Here is a 20,203-nt window from a genome sequence, read left to right on the forward strand (position 1 = left end):
AATTAATAAACAGATGTTCTCATATACACTGCCTTCCTCTTTCCTACACTTTTATAGAATCTTTGCGTGTGTAAAACTGAACAGGGTCTGAGGTCAGGTAAGAGCAGTGGGAAAGTATGATGATACAGTTTATCAATCTTGTAGATGATTCCCTCCTTTCAAAGCAACTATACTGTTGGCAAACTTGTCTCTGAGGCAATTCAGTAAAAAAACAATGTATGGAGATCTGAAATATATAAAGCAAATGGGTTTTATGGACAAGGTGCAATGACCACTATTAAACTGTCATTGTTATCTTATGGAATGATGAATATCATTGGCTTCATAAGACACAGACTCCCTGGTGAACCTAAAAATAAAAATAGTAAAATAAAAGGCAGGAATAAACAAAAATTGGATTTTCTCTCTGATCGTATACAAGTTTCAATTCACTAACTCATTCTTTCATTAAAAGTTTGCCAGTTATTTTGAATATAACACTTTAAAAAAGTTGTCTCCCCTTTCTCAAATGCCTTTGCTTCTTCCCCCAGCAGAGGGTGCTGTTGCCACAGAAATTGATAGAGCACAGTTTGCTTGCCCACACCAGGGCAACACAGTGCATCGCTTTACTTGCGTGAGTTAAGAGCCTCTTGGTGGCTTACATTCTGTGAGGAACAATACAGCTATTCAAAGGCCAAACAATACCTGCAGACACTTGAGCTCTCAGGCAGGGCTGCATCCAGGCTGACAGGGCTGCTGCTGTTCCTCTCACTGCTCTCGTAGCCAGATTCCATTCGCTGGATGAGGCGAGGGTGTTGCTCTAAAAAGTGACAGCCTGGCCGTGCTGGGCCCCAGATCTTGTACTGGGGGCTTGGTCCAGTTCTAATGTCATAAGCAGGCGGCTTGCTTGACTCATCTGGTGTAAATTCTTTTGCTATACCAATCAAAGGACAAGTGTGGAAAGGGAGGTAGATTTAGCATCTGCCTCAAAACAAGACACAACTAACCCCTCCCTCTAGTAACTCATTCATTGAGCTCACATCCACAGTAGGCCACTCATGAGGGTAAAATTTTTACCCTTCAAGGTAAAAATATACTTGCCAAGTCTACCAGAAAACCCAGGCTTTATATATATACATATATAAATAAAAATCAACTTTATTCAAAAGCTCAATTCTTCCCTAATTATCTTCTCACCTGAATCTTCAGAAAAGGGGCTAAGCTGGGTATAGCCACTGTGCTTCCTTTTGTCCTTACTAAAGATACTGTCAATATTCAGAGACTCCCGTTTGGGTCTCCATGTTGGACGATATTTGCTAGAAGAACTGGATTTTGACTCGCTGCTGGTACTCTCTACTTCCCAGTCACGAGAGTGTAAAGGCAGGCTCCGAGGAGGTTTTTTGTCCGTCTGTTCTCCTCCCTTCCCTACACAAGGAGGTCCTAGGGTGGTCTGAGAAGCCAGGGATGGTCTGTTATGGATCATATTGCTGACTGTCTCTTTAAAATCCCTTAGCCTGTTGGTGCTGCTGGATGATTTGGAGGCATTCCTAGGAGCCTGCTTCTCTTTCAGTGTTTCTCCTAAAAACACAAAGAATGAAACAACTGTAAACGTTTAAAGCCATCATGGATACCCAGACCCCAGAGTCGAGAAAGAAAGGCCTTTGAGCAGAGAGAAGAAGCCACAGGCTGAAGTGTGACAAAAGCGAGACAGAGGAAAGAAAGAAAGAGAAGCTCTGCAGGGGGCTTGCCTTCACTGTGGTACCCTGAGGCCTGAGACTCATCGCCTTTCCTCCTGACCCGGCCAGAGCTCCTCTTGCGCTCTATCAATGACCCTTTCTTGGATGGGAGTTTCTGATTACATTCACTATCAGTCAGGTGTCCTGAAGAAAACAAGGAAATGAGGGTAAGTTGGTATCTGAGACTGACCTCCATCCATTTGAGAACCTACTCTCCCTTTGGGATTCCTGGCAGCGTCACCAAACTTAGGGGATCAGAAGCTGCAGAGGCCAAAACTATGTATCTGATTTAAGTGCAGCAGGAATCTCTCAGTAGACAAAGGCTTTAAGCTCAAGTATTTATCAGGAATTTCCAAATTTACAGTGTCTCCTGAGCAATGACCAGTCTCAGTCTCCCTCATAATCCTTTCTGGTGACCCAGAAGGATATATCACTTGGTAGTCTGTAAAAAGCAAACGTTTTAAAGATTTTATAAGAATGTCATGTACCAATATATTTTCATTCTCATCAAAAGAAGACAGAGTTTTCCTTCTATTTATTTAACAACACAAATTAAGTGAAGGCTAATTTCTGTTACATCTGGTATTATCCCAGGGGGCCCTAGGCTTTGCCCACAAAAGCTCTGACTATGTATGGCTTTAAGACCCAATTCTAAACATGTGTTAAGAACTGGGTCTGGGAATCATCCCAAAGGACATTTGAACTTTGAATAATTCAAATCATTCCCAGCCATAACCCAAGTCTTACCAAATTTGACTTCACCCAGAGATTACATTTCATAGTTCCTCAATACTTATCTCTGGGAAACCCGGGAGATCTGGGCTCTTTTATGTAACTTGCCACATTTCATGACCACAGTACATAAATGTACATACTGTATGTACGTATGTATGATCTGACCACAGTCAGATTCTAAAGGTTTAAGCTGCTGGAAGCCAAAGGTGAATTAAGCAACTGAAATAAACTGGAATGTAGACTTAGAGGAAACCCCCTAGGGTTCTCAAAATGTCTGAGAGCTAGCAGAAATTTGCTTTCATATGTTAGTTATGAAAATCCTTATACATATTCAGGTACAAGATGCAATGATATGGCTACATATTTACAATCACTTACCAACACAATCTTTTATTGCTTTTATCTAATAATTTGCAATCTCTGGGCTGATTTAAGAAAGATTTAAGAAAGGAAGAAATCAACTGGAACAACTAAATTCACTAATGTTAAACCAATGTGCATGCTTCCCCACCCCCGGCCATTCACAAACCCTTAAAATAAACCTGACTCTCCTCATTTATCCTGTGACTTGGTTTCTCCCTGGTTCAGTTTCAGAAGTATCATCTAACAAAAATCACACTTTGCCGTAGTCATTCATACAACAGTCATCAAAAGAAATCCAACATGAATCTGACCAAAACACTATATCCAACTACCAATTTATAAAAAATAGAGAGGACAAAGAAATATGCTAAAGTTTACCACATAGACACAATCAGCAAAATTTAGAATGAGGAGAAACTGTAGCACAAACTATCTAGTTGTACAACAATAAATAGAAAGGAAGAAATAGAGGAGAAACCTGCAGATGAAAAGAAATGCAAGATTTATCAACCCATTACAATGTGGCTCATTTGGATTCTGAGTCAAACAAAAAACTACTAAAAATGTGAAATTATAGACACTAGGATATTTGAACACTCACTGGTTATTTAACGGTTTTAAGAAGTTAATGGTATGTTAAAAAATGATTATTTTAGATACATACTAAAATACTTCTGGAAAAGGGGATATAATGTCTGGGATTTGCTTCAAAATAACCCATGAGTAGGGGAAGTGGGCAGAGGTACAGATAAAACTAGACTGACAAAGAGTTATAATTATTGAAACTAGGTGACAGGTACGTGAAGGGGCTGCATACTATTCTGTATACTTTTGAATATGTTTGAGAGCCTCTATTTTTTTTTTTAAGGGTATGCACAGGATGTAAACACTAATTCCCAAGTCTCTAAGAGTATGGGTACTGTTCTATGCTTTCAATGATGAGCTTTTTGTCTCAGCAGTCACTCACTGTTCTTCCTTTTATACCCTGTAATGATTTCTTCTAGTGACACAGGCACAATCTTCTATAGATTAACAGAACAATTCAAGAACATTCTCTGCATGGAATTCACAATAACAAACAGGCTAACTTTTCATTTTTTTGGTTCTCTGTCCTTCAGGAAGCCTAGCAAGGTGATGAGCAGGTTCCCCATCCACAAATACATCCCTTCTCGAAAATCCCTTTGAGATGTGAATGTGATGAGGTGCAGGATCACAATGGTTAATGGGACACTATGAGAATGAGGGATCAAGAGCACAGCAGGAGAAAAGTTTTTAGAAAAAGACTTCAGGATAAACAATCACATTATAATCACATAAATAATCTCATTACAATGGTCCTTACTGAGAGGCTGCTGTTGACAGGTACGTGTCCAATGGAACACCATTGTTCATTCAGAATTGCATTGCTTCCTTTCATCCCAGTCAATTACTCAAGTTCTCTGCATTGCCCCCTTTGCATGACAAACATTTCTGACTTGCCACGTTTCCTTTTTCTTGGGAGACCCTCCATGTAGAATAGAGTAAGGCAGGCAGGGTTGACTGTGTTAAGTCCCTACCTGTGTCCCGACTGCTCTGAGACGTGGAATCAGTCTCCACATTATAGATGACTGTCCCCTGAGAATCAGAAGAGAAGTGACTGACCACAGACTCATGGTGGAAGTGTTTGTAGGGATAGCTCTCCGTTGAGGAATCTGTTCGAGTATCACTTGAGATGGAGGGCTCCCTCCCTGAGGGAAGGAGGAGACAGGCAAAGGTGAGGAGAGAGATGACAGTGACAGAGAGAGGGGCAAAGAGTTGGATGGCAACACAAGTCCATGAGGTAGGAACTTCCTAAACAGTAGGATAAGAAGGATATACCAGAGCTGTTCTTTCTGACACCCAACCTCAGATAACACACACACATATAAATAATGCCTCCCACTCCTGCCCCTACCTTGCTGAAGCCCTCAATTTGCCTGCCACTGTGAAAAACTGTGGGGCTTTTAGAAAGCTGAAGGAGGGAAAAGTAAGAAGAAAGAAAAAAGCTGTGGAAAGCAAAATCTAGTTAGATGGCAAGTCCCAGGCTGACACATAACACGTTGCTTCCCTATCCCATAATTTTTCTCCTATACTGTCAGAAAAGTCATTTGTAAAAATTTAGTTTATATTATAAATTATAAGCATGTTTAACATGCATGAGACATTCAGGGGCAGTTATTTATACTTTGGTGTGAATTAGTTCATTTGGACTGCTTTCCTCTGCACAACTGGCTGAGATAAGCACGACAGTGTGAATGGGTGTTTGAAGGGAGAAGCGGCAGAGCAGGTCTGGGTGGGGCGCAAGGGCGGAGTGAGCACACCAAGTGGGAGGGAGGCACAAAGAAAGAGGAAAAGAGTCCAGAGATGAGTCTCTTCTCTTTCAAAATTATATGCAGGGCCATCCAGCCCTAGATCCAAAACAGGAAAAAGAACATGACTTTTCCCTCATTTTAGGAATCAAGCCAAAACCATCAGGGTTGTATTTCTATTATAGGATGAATTTCTGAGGGACAGCCTGAGATCTTAGCAATAAAGCTGAAATTGTTTCCACAGGAAAACATGATTTAAGTTCCAAATAATTGAATTAGAAGTGAACAGCTACAGAATATTGCTTCTGCACTTGGCATTTTAAAACAAAAATCTCTCATCCCGAACAAAGTGACTAGCTTTGTAGTAACTCGTATCATTTTCTTGGTCCTAACAATTCACATCACTGTTAAATCGCTAGTAAAAATCAGTCACCTTAGCAATATGAGATGGTTAAATAATGAGGTTTCCTCATAAACTTAATATCTCAGTCTAAATCAACATAACTTCCTTCTGACTTTTGAATCGGGGCCAGATGATCAAAACAACACATTCAGACAACAGTGAAGGCAACTAAGCCTGGCACAACGTGGGCTTCAGCACGAGTTGGCAAATCTGCCTTATCTTTCTCCAAGCTAAGTCAAGTGCTAGGCTCATGGCTATGAGACCCTACTATCTAGTCATCACATGGCCAGAGGGAGGGAGGAAAGTAAAGAGCTGGGCTGCTCACCTGAATCTTCACTATCGTAGCATGTCCTGCTGTACGACTGGAACTCAACTTGGGGGGGCAAGTCCTGGGTGGACACTGGGGTACCCTGGGGATCTGCATAAAGCAGCAGCAAAGGCTGATAATGCCCCTTGATGCATTTGGTCACCACATCCTTCCACTTGGGCCCAATCTGAACCAGAACAACCAGAAAAGCAAGACAATTATACTTCATGTCCATAATTCAACATATATCTTTCTGTTCTATTTTTCTAAAGAAAAAGAGATGAAAAGACAAGAACTGGGTAAAAAGACAACAGAAGAGATCACAGACCTAAATTTAAGACAAAATCTTTTTTTAAAATTTTTGGCCACACCATGAGGCATGCAGGTAGTTCCCCAACCAGGGATCAAACCTGTGCCTCCTACACAGTGAAAGCACAGAATCTTAACCAACGGACCACCAGGAAAGTACCAATGAATTTTTTGTTAATTCTTTTTTTGTGAGATCCTTTTAGCTAAGGAATGATGAATAAAATTGTTCTTATTCATGTAAAACATCAATTCAGTTGTGAAATATGAATAAAAGTTCTCAAAGCTGAATATGCTATGTGAGGCAATTTCAGTTGTACTTGGGGACCAATTTCTTTTCACAGACATCAAATAAAAGCCCCTGCTTGAAATCTGCATTTCTATCATTTTCTCCTAAATATTACAATCACTTGTATGAAGCTAGAGAGCACACAGAAACTCTCACAGACTGCCTTAGAATAAGTGACATTCCGTTTCAGAGTTCACATGTGGCAGGACATAAAATGTCAAACCGCTTAGCATGGACAGCTGAAGCTTGCAGCTTTAGCTTTGTGCTGGATTCAGTGCTGCCAGTGGGAAAAAGTGACAGGACAGCCACGGAAACAACAATCCAGTCAAATCCCCACACTGACTTCTCCTAAGTCTGCACCAGTCACGTTCTTAGACGGTGTGTTCTTGCAGTCAGACAACTAGCACAGTGCTTATTTCATAACAGATGTTCAGTAAATGTGTAACTGAGTTATTTTAACTGAAACACATTTATATGCTTTTTTCATACAAATCATATTTACTATAAGGCGGTGGTATTATTTTTCAAATAAAAAAATCTAAAGCTCAAAGAACTTACATAAGTCGCCCAAAATTACAACAGCAAAAAAGAGACGAAGAAGAGAATCAGGGAATTTGACAAATTCCCACTTTACTATTTGTGGGAGATATTACGAAAGGTCCACAGTTGGGATAGATCAGAGTCAGCAATTTCCTAGATGCTAACCTTATCACAAGAGGCTTCCTAACTCACATGGATCATTTAAACTACTTCAGCCACATGCTCCATGGTTTAGATAGCACCAAATTTCCAGCTTTAAATATCATCATGGCCTTATTTTTTTTACACTATCCCGAAACACGTTAATCCACGATAGAGTATTTCAGGGAGATAACTACTACAAAACAATTTATAGCAGTCCTGAGACAAAGCATTACTCACTGTTAATTCCAAGATTTGGAATTCTGAATTCCGTGCTAAGCTTATAAACTAATTTGAGACATTAGATTGTTCTTGCTCAAATCAACCAATGACTGTATTTAAAAAGCCCTTTTAACTATAAATAGAGAACTGTGCTGAATGCTTGGTGAGGGGATTCAAAGACAATATAGAAGATAAATTGATTCTGTCTTTAAGGAACTTGTTTTGTTGGGAGAGACAGGCAGACAGACAACAAAATTATGAAAATAAAACACTGAAGACAAATAACCGTAGTTTTTTGTCCCAGGCACCAAACACATCAAGAAGGGTTTGAATATTCCTACCTCCTTGACATGAGCATCATCAAAATACATCCATTTGCGGATTTTTGTTTGGAAAAAGAATGTAGAGTAATGTTTGCCGTAGTAACAGATCATTCCTACTAAGTACAGTTCAGACTGCTTAGCCCGGTCATCTGTCACTCTGAAAAACAGCTGTGGGGAAAGAGGAGAAAGCAAAGAAGAGTCACATACTCAATCCTCTCATATCATCTCTCAAAAGACTCCATCATTTCTTAATTAAGGTACTGACTTGCTTCTTGTTTGGCTAGTCCATATTATCATAAGTAATGAACCTAAAAAGGCAGAATTTAAGGAAAAGAGAGAAAATGGTCAAACTGGTAAGGTGGTGATGCTTCTTCATACATTTTAATAATTTTTCTTGCTGGGGCTTATCCTAAGAGGAGCCAGGAATGTTGGGGGAAAAAAGAATAAAACTTTCTTAAGTTTCAAAAGTTATTTATCAGCTGGTGCCATAAATACAAAGTTCCTGCTGAGACAATAAGTAGAGGATAAGAAAGGCCTTAGGAGGAGGAATTGCTTCACACTGGTTACTAGCATTTCAGTTCCAAGATGTCCAGCACTGTCCTGGGTACAAAGAGACATATAAAATGTTTGAAGGCAAGGACTCTTGCCTTAAGGAACCTGTTTGGTTGAGAAAGCAATCATAAAAACAAAACAAAAGTAGAAGAGAAAACATATGCTACAGAAAAAGTGAGCTCTTTATTGTGCAGAGCTATTATGTCAGAGAGTCTTTGGCAAGGAAATCTAAAATAAGATCCCAGTAGTCCACTTATTCTCAGCCACAACTTAACGACATTAAAAGACAACAAAGGATCTCCTTAGCCACAGGACCATCAGAGAGAGAAACCAGTAGAAAGGAAATTACAAACTTCCTGGCTCTTCCTCTGAACTGAAGGAAAATTCTGGCTGTACCTATATTAGGACATGCAGCTGATAAGGCAATGACCCCATGTTTGAAGTCTGTTCCCTACTTCCCTGAATAGATGCGTGGAAAACCACTAGAACTCTCTTCCAAGCCAATTCATTACCGTGTCAACAGACACTGGTTCCTCACCATGAATTTAATATCTGTGACTCATGTCACCAACTTCTACCTCTTTCATCGCCCACAGCAGCACTAGTCAGGACTGCTTACCTCTTTGACCTTACTACCTCCCATGGATGAATACACTGGTATTAACTAACAATGAGCAGAGCACAGGATAACTCTATGAATTCTTTGATTTTTTTTAAATTAATTATTTATTTTTGGCTGCGCTGGGTCTTCATCGTTGTGTGGGCTTTCTCTAGATTCAGTGAGTAGCGGCTCCTCTCCAGTTGTGACGCTCAGGCTCCTCACTGCAGCGGCTTCTCTTGTTGCAGAGCACAGCCTCTAGGGTCTGCAGGCTCAGCAGCTGTTGCACATGGGATTAGCTGGTCTGTGACACATGGGACCTTCCCGGACCAGGGATCAAACCCATGTCTCCTGCACTGGCAGGCAGATTCTTAACCAATGGACCACCAAGGAAGTACTGAATTACTTCATTTTTATCAATAACTAAGCTCTGCCCATCGTAGCTTTCAAGGCCAAGATCATTCCATATCTTCCAAAAAGCCTTTGCCGCCTATACACAGAAATGTGAGCATGTACATGCATGCATATGCATGTCTACATACATATACAATCCATTTGTTCAAAACTCTTTAATATTTGTCATTTAGGATACACCTTTGTGTTTAGAGCTCATTGCCCTTGAGCAATACTAAGATACAAGAACTCCAAGTGAGAGATACAGGTAATTAACACTCACATCACCCAGCTTAAGGCAGGTGCCCAGGCTGTGAATGACATCCTCTGCCAAGTCTGAGTGGTCCGAGTCCCATACCAGCCCAATAGTGATAATCTGTGGTGCGTTCATCAACACACGGCGAATCCGAATCCTTTCTCCACAGTTGCTCTGAAATACACATATAAGGTCAGTTTGACATGTTTCTCACTGGCTCTGCCTTAATTCCACTAACCCCAGGGCTCTCCTCCCCACTCTGAACCCCACACCTGACAACTCACCGGGCAGTTCCGCAGATCCCCCATGGTGCTGGCATTCTGCAGCAGCTCACCAAACATGCTTGGTGAGGGTTTTTCTCGTCTTTCCAGCATACAAATAGCCTGATTGCTTCGAGATGGGAAGTTGAAGGGGGATGATTTGGGGAGTTGTACAGAGTTATAGCTAAATCAAATAAATCATTCATGCAGATTCCTAACTCACATGTTTGACTTCCTTCCTCTGCCCACTATGCTAAAACCCCTTGTCCTGACCAGCCTCAGTGTCCCACAGAGTAAGTGAGCCTGCTGGTCCCAAATCCAAAGCTCATAGAATCCCCATTCCTCCTCCCACTCTGCTGGCCAGAACTGGGACTAAGAGAAGGGGAGAGATGGGACAGGAAAGGAAGAGAACAAAGGTTATTCAAAATGACTGTTCTGAGATCCCACAGTATAGCAAAGACTCAGCAATAAGGCTACAGCTACCTGGGAGCCTTTGGTTAAAACCCAGGAATGCCTATGAATACAGAGAACGAAACGCGTAAGACTCACCAAAGGGAAGTAGTGGAGATATAATGCACCATCTGGATGAAAGGCAGCGGGTCAGAAGTGGCGCCACAGCTGGTACATACGCACTAAGCCCAGGAAGAAAAAAGTGAAACCAGTAGCCATAGTCATTAACTCGTTTGGCCCCCATGTGACACTCTGCATCCTCGGATAAAGTGTTCTTAAAGAAAAGGTCTAAGAAGTGATAGGGATAAAGATAAGGTTCACCTGCTCGAACAGTGTCATCGCAAACTTCTGGTGGGAGATGCAGTGCTGGGCAGTACATATGTCCTCTTTGGTTTCATCAGCAATGTGGAAGTGAATTCTCATCAGGAGGTTTTCCTAACAGGGAAGGAACAAAAGCAGCGTATGAAAAACATTTAACAAAGAAAAGCACAAATTTGTTGGCAGTTTACTCAGAGAGACAGCAATCTTTCTGGGAGGTGAGAATATCTCTGATATATTTAAAAAGTTTTTAATTTGAAATAATTATCAATTCACAGAAAGTTTCCCAAAAAAATTGTATAGGCAGTCCATGCACACTTCACCCAGTTTCCTCCACAGAAGGCATCTTACATAACTATAGTATGATACCCACACCAGCAAATGGACATCAGCACAATCCAGAGTTTATTCAGATTTCACTGGCTTTACAGACATTCATCGGTGGGTCTGTAAAGCTCAATTCAGTTTTATCACATGTATAGTCATATAAACACCTTCACAATCAAGATATAAAACAGTTTCATCACCACAAAGCTCCCTAATGCTATCCTTTTATAACTTTACCCATTCAATCCCAACCTTAACATATTAGCAACCACTAATATGTTCTCCTAGCTCTACAATGTTATTATTTTAAGAATGCTATATAAATGGGATCAACCTTTTGATACTGCGTTTTTCTCTCAACATAATTCCCTTTAGATCATTCAAGTAGTTGCACATCAACCGTTTACTTTTACTGCTGCATAGTATTCCATGGCATAGAAGTACCACAGTTTGTCTCACCATCTATCCATTAAAAGTTATTTGGGGCTTTTTACTTTGGGGCTATTATACATAAAGCTTCTATGAATATTCATGGATAGGTTTTCATATGAACATATGTTTTCATCTCTCTGGGATTCATGCCTAGGAATCTAACTTCTGAATCTTATGGTAGTTTTCAAGTTTAGTGTTTTAAGAAACTGCCAGGGGACTTGCCTGGTGGTCCAGTGGTTATGACTCTGCACTCCCAATGCAGGGGGCATGGATTTAACCCCTGGTCAGGGAACTAAGATCTCACATGCTGTGCGGTGCACAGGGAAAAAAGAAACTGCCAAAGTGTTCTCAAGAGTGGCTAGATCATTATAGATTCCTACCAGCAATAAATCAGGGATCCAGTTTCTCAGGGGTACATTTTAACCTGTAATAGGATGTACATTTAGGGTGGCACCTGGAGTTGAAAAAAGTGAGGGTTGTCTACTAAAAATCACCCAAAGTAGCACATCATGTTTGTGCTAAGGACTCAGCTACTGTCTATTTAATTATCCTGGGTAATGCAGGAGCTCTCAAAGTGTGGTTCCCCAGACCAGGAGTATCAGGATTAGCTCACCTAGGAACTTGTTTCAGATATTCTTGGGCCCTACTCCAAACCTACCAAATCAGAAACTCAAGAGAGTAGGACCCAGCAATTTATATTTATATAACGAGCCTTGTCTCCTCTGAAGGTGAGAGCTACTGTTCTGTGCAATGGCAAGCACGAAACGACCCTAAGCCTGAAGGAAAAAGAATAAACCCACAATTCACACTGAGAATGAATTCATACTCAGCAGAGACAACTTAGAGCTCTGAGAAACCAGGGAAATTCTAGTGCTAGCTGTAGAGATGAGGAATACAGTAAATACCACAGTAAAGTAGCAAGTCCCTGACAGAGACCATCCACAGACTCACCCCGTATCAAAGAGGGCCAGGGGCCAGCACTTACAAAGCACTCCGCGGCATCATCCATAATTCCCAGCTGGAAACGCTGCTCATCCTGAAAAGTCTTTGCCAGAGCACTGCGGAGAGCGTCAGATGGAAGCACTTTTTCACTACTGCACTGAAACTGGTTAAAGATTCCCTGTGGAGAAGAGGTTAGACAAGGGGAAAAGCACAGTGCTGTTACTCAGCTTCTATGCATCCCAGTCGGCCACGCTAGCATCTCCATGCTTCTAGCTATGGAACCAAATGTACCTTCCAGGAGTTGATATGCCTGCAGTAAGTAATAAAAAAAAGTAAAAAACAAGATTCATAGGAATGGGCATGACATGCGCTCATAAGGATCCTTGCTCTTCCATCTGAGTGTGATATACCATTAAGGACACATTAGGAGAGACTGTTGTCATGCGTTAAAGAAATGCAGTTACCTCATTTCCTCTGATATATAAAGAGATAAATGGTCTATAGTAAATAAAGATAAATTATAGGTCAATAAACTGGCTAATTATTCTCTGGTGACTCATCCTATGAAATCTGGCCCTATTCTTTTAAACTGTTTAGCTACTAGAAAATTACCCAAAAGTAAAAGGAATAATATAACAAATACGTACATGTCTAACACTCAGAAATAAACATTCTATCATGTTTACTTCTAATCTGCAGATAAAGCTAAAGTCCCCTTTAAGCCCAGTCACTCACTATCATGAGTTCACAGCACAATCTTTTGTTTTTATTTTTAAGTGTGTGTGTATATTTATCTCTCAATAACATATAGTATGCTTGTGTGTACAGCTTCTTTGTTTATGTAACAAGTATCACACTGAATTTTACTTTTTTAAAAAAAATTCAGCATTATTTTTGAGGTTATCCACACATTTCACCCCTTCTCCTTGCTGTATGGCATTACATCAGGTTACTCTAGCACATCTATTTATCATTTTTTAATTGACAGAAATTTTGGCAGTCTCCACTTTTTTGCTATTATAAAGAGATTATGGCAACTTAAACTTCTACCAGTGCCTGAATATAAATAAATTGCCCCGTATCCTTGTCAGCAATTAATATAGTCAAACTGGTTAATTTTAGTCTTTCTAACTGCCTCAGTTTTTCTGGGTCTTCTGTGAGTACTACTTATAGCAAATACCTTCTTCTAGTCTTCTGGTATCTTTCAAGCAAAGCAGTTTTTTATTTTGGTGTAACTAAATGTATCTGCCTTCTCCATCTTTACCTGTATTTGAAACAATGATTAATGTGATATGCAGAGAATGGAAACAGAGAGTGGCAACAGTGGCACCTGGCTTGAGGTGTCTTCCCCAGTGGTATTAGACCCTCCGCCCGGAGATTAGAATGTGTTCGCTGACATTACATGGCCCAGATCCACACTAAGCCACCCAGATAAACTACTCCCCCAACAGTGAGTGACATATCAACATGAAAAAGAAGGTCTCTCTCCTGAAATCCTTGTTAGTAATTATTCATATTAAAAAAAAAAATCCAGGGTTATTTTTCAGACTTACAAATGAGACCAGAAATGAGACCACTTTTATCAACCTACCTACGTGAGCTAACAGTAAGAGGTCCCACCAACCTAAAATGGCTATTCTTGGTCCTCATTTTACTCGACACTTTATTTGCAGTACCTCAGTCACTCATTCCCTTCAGATTTTTATCCAAACATTACTTTCTCAATATAGTATTCCTTGATCACTCTATTTAAAACAGCAAGCTTCCCCCACTTTTTCTAAACCTCCCACGTTTATCTGTTTTAACTTTCCCTATGGCACTTGTTACCAACAGTCATTCCATGTATTTTATTTATTTATTGTCTAAATGCACTCCCTAGAATATGAAGTCAGAAATTTCTATCCTTTAATTCCTTGCTATACTCCAGCACGAAGAATAGTACTGGCATGTAAAAGGCTATCAACAATTAGTTTTCGGGCTTCCCTGGTGGCTCAGTGGTAAAGAATCCACCTGCCAATACAGGAGACAAAGGTTTGATCCCTAACCTGGGAAGGTCCCACATGTTGCATAGAAACTAAGCTTGTGCGCCACAGCTACTGAGGCTGGCTCTATAGCCAGGAAACCACAACTGCCGAGCCTGAGCGCCACAACTACTGAAGCCCTCACTCCCCAGAGCCTGCGCTCCGCAACAAGAGAGGCCACCGTGCTGAGAAGCCTTCACACTGCAACTGGAGAGCAACCCCTCTCGCCGTCACGGGACAGAGAACCACACAACAATGAGGACCCAGTGCGGCTAAGACAGTATATAAATAAATTTTAAACGTTTTTTTTTTTTAATTTTTAAAAATCTAGTTTTAAATGAACGTATGATTTTATATGAGTAGATCTTATTAAGGGAAAATATTAAGTCCCTACTCTTTTTAAGCAGATGAAGAATCAACTTTCTGAGTGAAAATTTTTAAAGTAATATAACCAGTTCAAGCAAAATGGGACTAAACCTCATTCTTCTAATTTCAAGTAGGAACTGTTTTCTTCACACTATTTTCTTAATATCATCATTCCACCTCATACACATTGAACATCTATCCCTATAATAACTTGGGAACAATTTACCTTGTACCTGGCTATTATTTGCCTATAAACAAGTCTATGATATGAAGGAGGCAGTACCAACAAACTATATTTAGTATTATTTAACAAGCATGGAGTTGGGGGCAGAGGTCTCTTATAATTACTTTTAAGTTATTTTGGACTGACCTAGAAAGTTTGAAAAAGTCTATTATAAGATCAGGTAAAGGCAGAGCAAGATCTTCCATAATTTGTTGCTGGAAGTGAAAGAACATCTATCAGTGACCCCTTAAACTAGACCAAAAGGAAAGGTCTAGGTCCACAGTTAACACTCCCAGCGGCAAGTGGATACCGGCCAACACATTTAAACACTCCCAGAGGGCAACTGGATACCGACCAAGTGACCAATGGTATTTTGAAACTTGGGAAAATGTGAAGAAAAAAGGAAAAGGAAAGTAAGAAAAGAAGTAGTGACTGCTTCTACATATGGTGATCTGAACACTTGATGATATAATGAAAGAGAGTCACTTGAGCATGGCCAAACTTGGTAACCGCTATCATATTCCCACCTGTCATTCTTCTCAATCATTAATGGTAAGGCATCAATGCTCTTGGGCAAGGGATGGATAAGGTTTGGTCCTTTGTTCAGAGCCCACAATCAGTTCCAAAACAAACCAATACAAAATTAGTTTCAGGACAGTTCTGTACAAACACAACGAATGCAAACTACAGCCCCTTTAGTGTTTCTCAACTGGGTTTCCTCAAGAATTAAGTCTTAATACTCGAAGGCATCAACAGCTCCTAATGAATTAACTTCTCTCCTACACACAGTACTAGTTATGTTACCATCCTAGAGAGAATTAAGAAAATGGCCACTCAAAATACTTTATGGCTCCGATGACCCTATTTGAGAAAGGACAGAGCTCCATGGAGAGATGGCATAGCATAATAGCATAATAGTATGGACTGTGGAACCATACTATTTGTGTTCAAAATCCCAGCCCTATTATTTATCATCTATATGACCTTGAACAAGTTACTTAACTCCTCTAGGCTTTAGTTTTCTCTTCTAAAAGAGAATTAATAATAGTATTTACCTCCTAGGATTATTTAAGGATTACCTAAATTATCTATCTTTATACTTACATCTTAGACAGATACTTATATCTTAGTCTGACAGTATGAAAGTGCTATCTAACTGCTGTTATTATCATCACCATTCTATCTGGGAGTTATTTTAGGTTACTGCCTGCACTGACCTATGAAGAAAGGCCTTGAGTCAGATACACTTCTGCCTTGAGCTACCTCCTCAGTCTCTGAGATCTGGGTACGAAGGTTGAAACTCTTCTCTATTCTGCCGCTTGTATTTAAGAGGCTGATTTCCCATGACCTAGATAACAAGGGAAAGAAAGACTTAAAGTCAGAGCTCTGCCTGCATCCACGGTGCATATGCAACAACAGATCTGGCTCTTGCGCTCAGTGGCATCATCTCCATGCTACTCTTTTTTAACCTCTTAGTTACAGACAGCTTTCTCCATACACACTGAATATCTTTTCAGAATAGCCTCTGCTTGCATATTCTTTCTTTTCTTATTTTAACTATTATCGGTCTTGTTAGGAAAAGCATGTGCATAAGGGATGAGGCAGCCTCAGCCTGCCCAGCGTGCATCTGTGGAGCCACAGCTCTGGAAGAAGCTAGAGCACAAAGCCCCTCTGTTAGGGCAGCACACTAACCCCTGTGTGTCCCTCTCACAGGAGCACAAGGCTGGAACGAGCCTTCTCCTGTTCCCTTTTTCGCCCTCCTCCCACCTTTCCCAGAGGGAGATCCTATTCACACCAAAGAAAGCCAAGAACATTTAGTTCAGCAATAAGAACAGGTGGTAGCACCAATAAGGAACAAAAACTGGTATTCTTCCAGTTGCTGAGTTCTATGGCAGAGAGGGAGAGAGGGCAGGAAGAACCAAAACCCAGGAATCATTTTCCTCTGTGGGGTCCCTGTCAGTTTCATTTCAATAAATAGAAAACCCAACTTGGAGGTTTCTCTCTGCTCTTCTTCACAGAGTGAAACCAAAGAGGTGTTCCTTTTCATTCTCAGGAAAAGGCAAATTACTTTTTGTTTATTAACTATTTTCCTGGATGCGGTGCAAAAGCAACAAGACTTTAATGACTAAAAGCAGGTGCTTCCCCACCCATCTCTCTTGGATCAAGGAGCAAAACAATTCTACCCACATGAGCATATAATTATTTGGATTAGTAAAAACCATGTAAATAAGATAAAAGCACCATAAAGACAGAAAGTCTTTGTACTTTGGCATGTACAAATGCAGCTGTTGCTTGAGATTTTTTTTCTTTCCCTTAAAACACAGACTTTGTCTTTAAGCAAGGAATAGCTGATTATTTCTCTCTCAGAACTTCCTAGCTCTGTATCAAAAAGAAGTCATGAGTAGGGAAGATACAGGTCAAAGAAAAGGGCTGTCACTAAATTTGATGCTTTATGGACCCAAGGTTTTTGGAAAGTGCCCTAGTTGGCAGTCCAACTCACCTCTGAGAGGTGTCCAGCAATATTTTCTACAAAGGCATGACGCATGTTACACACTGCTGCTAACTCAATTCTCAGGATTTCTCTTCTTGCTTTGAGCTTCCCAAATCTATAATTTTGGCTCTTGTAACTATCTTTTTTTCCCCCACACCTCCTGGAAATCATACACCTAAATAAATCATAAACCTAGACATGGCCAATTGAGCATGTTTGTAAACACAATCCTTTGAAAGGAAGATAAAGGAGCTACTCCTAGTGGGTCACTGACTGCTGAAAGAGAGAAATTTCATCCTAGTTTTGTGTGTTCAAAAGAAAGTTGAACGTTTTCTTTCAAGAGGAGAAAGAATGTTTAAATGTTTACCATTCTGGCACCCAAAACAGTAACACTGGATTTTTAACATTTATTGCAAAGAAGTTCAAACATACCAGGTTAGACAAAACGGCACAATAAATTTCCTTGTACCCATTATCCATTCTCAACAACTATTGGCCTGTGGCCAAGCTTATTCTATATATATCACCCACCCACTCACCCCTTTCCCAGATCATTTTGAAACAAATACCAGACATTATCCATCTGTAAATATTCAGGAGATGCCTCTAAAAAAGTAAGAACACTTCTAGTTTAAAACATAACCATAATACTACTACCACACTCTTAGAAAAAGGTATTCAGTCAGTTCAACAGAAACGCTTGCTCAAACTTTGGGGGAGGCAGAGAACAGCTGGCCAGTTTCTCTCCTGGGATTCTTTAACTTTATGTCTTAAAATAGCCTCTGGACTTCCTAATTAGAAAATTAACCACATATCCTATTTCAGTTCCTTTAAATTAAATTCAGTTATCAATACCATTTTCTCCCCATGAGTTTAGGGCTTTATTTGCACTCAGTTCATAATCTAAAACCTTGGACTTGCAGTGGTGAAGTAAAAGACCATCATAAACTACCTTTCACCCTCATTCCTCCCACTCATACAAAAAAGACACCCACATACACACAAAGGTAGAGACACAGAAATACCAAGACTTCAAGACACTGGACAGGTAGACACAGAGGCATAAATAGGCCAGATTCATCAGGGAATAGTACTGCTTTCAGTGGGAAACCATAAACTAATACTGAGCTAAACTAAACTAAAATATAAGTCAATCTGCTAGTTTTTGCCAAGATCAAAAATGTAGGACCATATAGATTACCAACAGAATTCAAATCAAATTTTGAGAATCAATATCCTAACCATTTACTCCATGGGGAAATAAAAAATGGAACCCTTCTGGACAAGCACAAGGATTGTGAGATTGTATAAGTTTCAGGTTCTGCCATAAACTCTGGAAAGGAAGGAATCATGGTGATCTACTATATTTTTCCCTGTAGTCATATTCTCTATTTGAAATATCATGTAAAATTCTGAACTCTAGAATTTCATTTTTGCTTTTTTTTTAACTTTATATTGGAGTATAGCCAATTAACAGGTGATGCTAGTGGTAAATAAAACCTGCCTGCCAATGCAGGAGACATAAGAGATGCAGGTTCGACTCCTGAGTCAGGAATGCCCTAGAGGAGGGCATGCAATCCACTCCAGTATTCTTGCCTGGAGAATCCCATGGACAGAGGAGCCTCATGGGCTCCGGTCCATAGGATCGCAAAGAGCTGGACACAACTAAAGTGACTTAGGAGTAGCAGCACAGCCAATTAACAAGGCCGTGATAGTTTCAGGTGGACAGCAATGAGACTCAGCCGCACATATATAATTTTTCAAAGGATAAGAGCTTAAGTTTTATACTATCCAAGTTATGTCAATTGTTAAATTAACTCAGAAAACTTAGGGACAGACTAATACAACTTTAAGAAAAGTTAGGGACTTCCCCAATGGTCGAGCGGTTAAGAATCTGTGCTTCCACTGTAGGGGGCACAGGTTCCACCCCTGGTCAGGGATCTAGCATGCCATGTGTGCAGTGTGGCCAAAAAGTTAAAAAAAAAAAAAAAAGACTAAGAAAGGTTAACAGAAAGATCACAAAAATACAGTCATATTCCACAAATAGGCAAATCAATGAAGTTCAACTTAGACACGTGCCTTAGACATAAGGACCTTCCTTATGTGAGGGCTGTTTGTTATGAGCTAAAATTTCTGGGTAACATACCAGAAATCTAATTTCCTGGTTTACACAGTCAGTCCAGGATAATGGGTTTATTGTTTTCTGATAGTGGCAATGACTACAAGACAATGAAGACCTTCCTAAAATCTACAGAAAAAACAAACGAACAAAAATGACCAGACTGTAATTCCTATACCACTTTACTCCGTATGTGTATGTTTCAGTCCCCTGCATAGTAACAGCTACATGGTACAAAATAAAAAAATATTGAGATTTGTTCCCTTAACCCTCAAATTTCCTCCCAGTTAACAAGTGAGCAATCAGCAGAGCATAGACTTTACTGCTCCTTCACAATAGTCTTACTGCTCTACAGATATAGACTTATACATTCCAGGACACCTTAATATACAAAAACCCATTTCTTCCATCCCTACCTCCATCATCACCACCACTCTGAGGCTTTTAGGCCTTATACTAAGTCTTAAAAAAAAAAAATTCACTAATTGAGAAGATTTATTGGATTTAATCAATCAATGCAGCATTCTTCTTTGCCTATAACAAAAAACACTCTGTCCTACATCCTGGCACTGCAAAGCCTCTAGTACAATCCCTGGAAGGAGAACAAAATCTTTGTGGCATACTAAGTACAGAGGACGGATTTCCTCCTCTGGATAGAGATAAATAAATAAACCAACACCAAAGTAAAATCATACCCTGGGGGCCAGGGTGTACGAGCAGATTCGATATGAGTAAGAGCTCTGGGCTGTAGGCATGACAAGGGTTTAGGTCAGTAATACTAGAT

At 40.1% G+C, this 20,203-nt stretch overlaps 1 protein-coding gene across 15 annotated transcripts in view; it reads right to left on the reverse strand.

The window, feature by feature from the left end:
- Positions 1-20,203, reverse strand: part of USP54 (ubiquitin specific peptidase 54) — a 131,206-nt gene that overhangs the window by 31,940 nt on the left and 79,063 nt on the right. For 10 of the 15 annotated variants that reach the window (XM_059882675.1, XM_005226500.4, XM_059882674.1 and 7 more), the window contains 11 exons: positions 12,243-12,377; positions 10,502-10,615; positions 10,280-10,362; positions 9,755-9,860; positions 9,498-9,644; positions 7,690-7,839; positions 5,869-6,037; positions 4,370-4,540; positions 1,728-1,859; positions 1,177-1,557; positions 685-913 (listed from right to left, as the gene is read on the reverse strand). In XM_059882675.1, coding sequence (XP_059738658.1) covers positions 685-913; positions 1,177-1,557; positions 1,728-1,859; positions 4,370-4,540; positions 5,869-6,037; positions 7,690-7,839; positions 9,498-9,644; positions 9,755-9,860; positions 10,280-10,362; positions 10,502-10,615; positions 12,243-12,377 — 1,817 coding nt within the window. Of the gene's footprint in view, positions 1-684; positions 914-1,176; positions 1,558-1,727; positions 1,860-4,369; positions 4,541-5,868; positions 6,038-7,689; positions 7,840-9,497; positions 9,645-9,754; positions 9,861-10,279; positions 10,363-10,501; positions 10,616-12,242; positions 12,378-16,026; positions 16,336-20,203 lie in introns of those variants that run through there. The other 5 variants (XM_059882676.1, XM_059882678.1, XM_024986830.2 and 2 more) reach the window with 2 other exon arrangements.

This window comes from Bos taurus, chromosome 28 (assembly GCF_002263795.3).
Source record: "Bos taurus isolate L1 Dominette 01449 registration number 42190680 breed Hereford chromosome 28, ARS-UCD2.0, whole genome shotgun sequence".
In the NCBI taxonomy this organism is placed as follows: Eukaryota; Metazoa; Chordata; class Mammalia; order Artiodactyla; family Bovidae; genus Bos; species Bos taurus.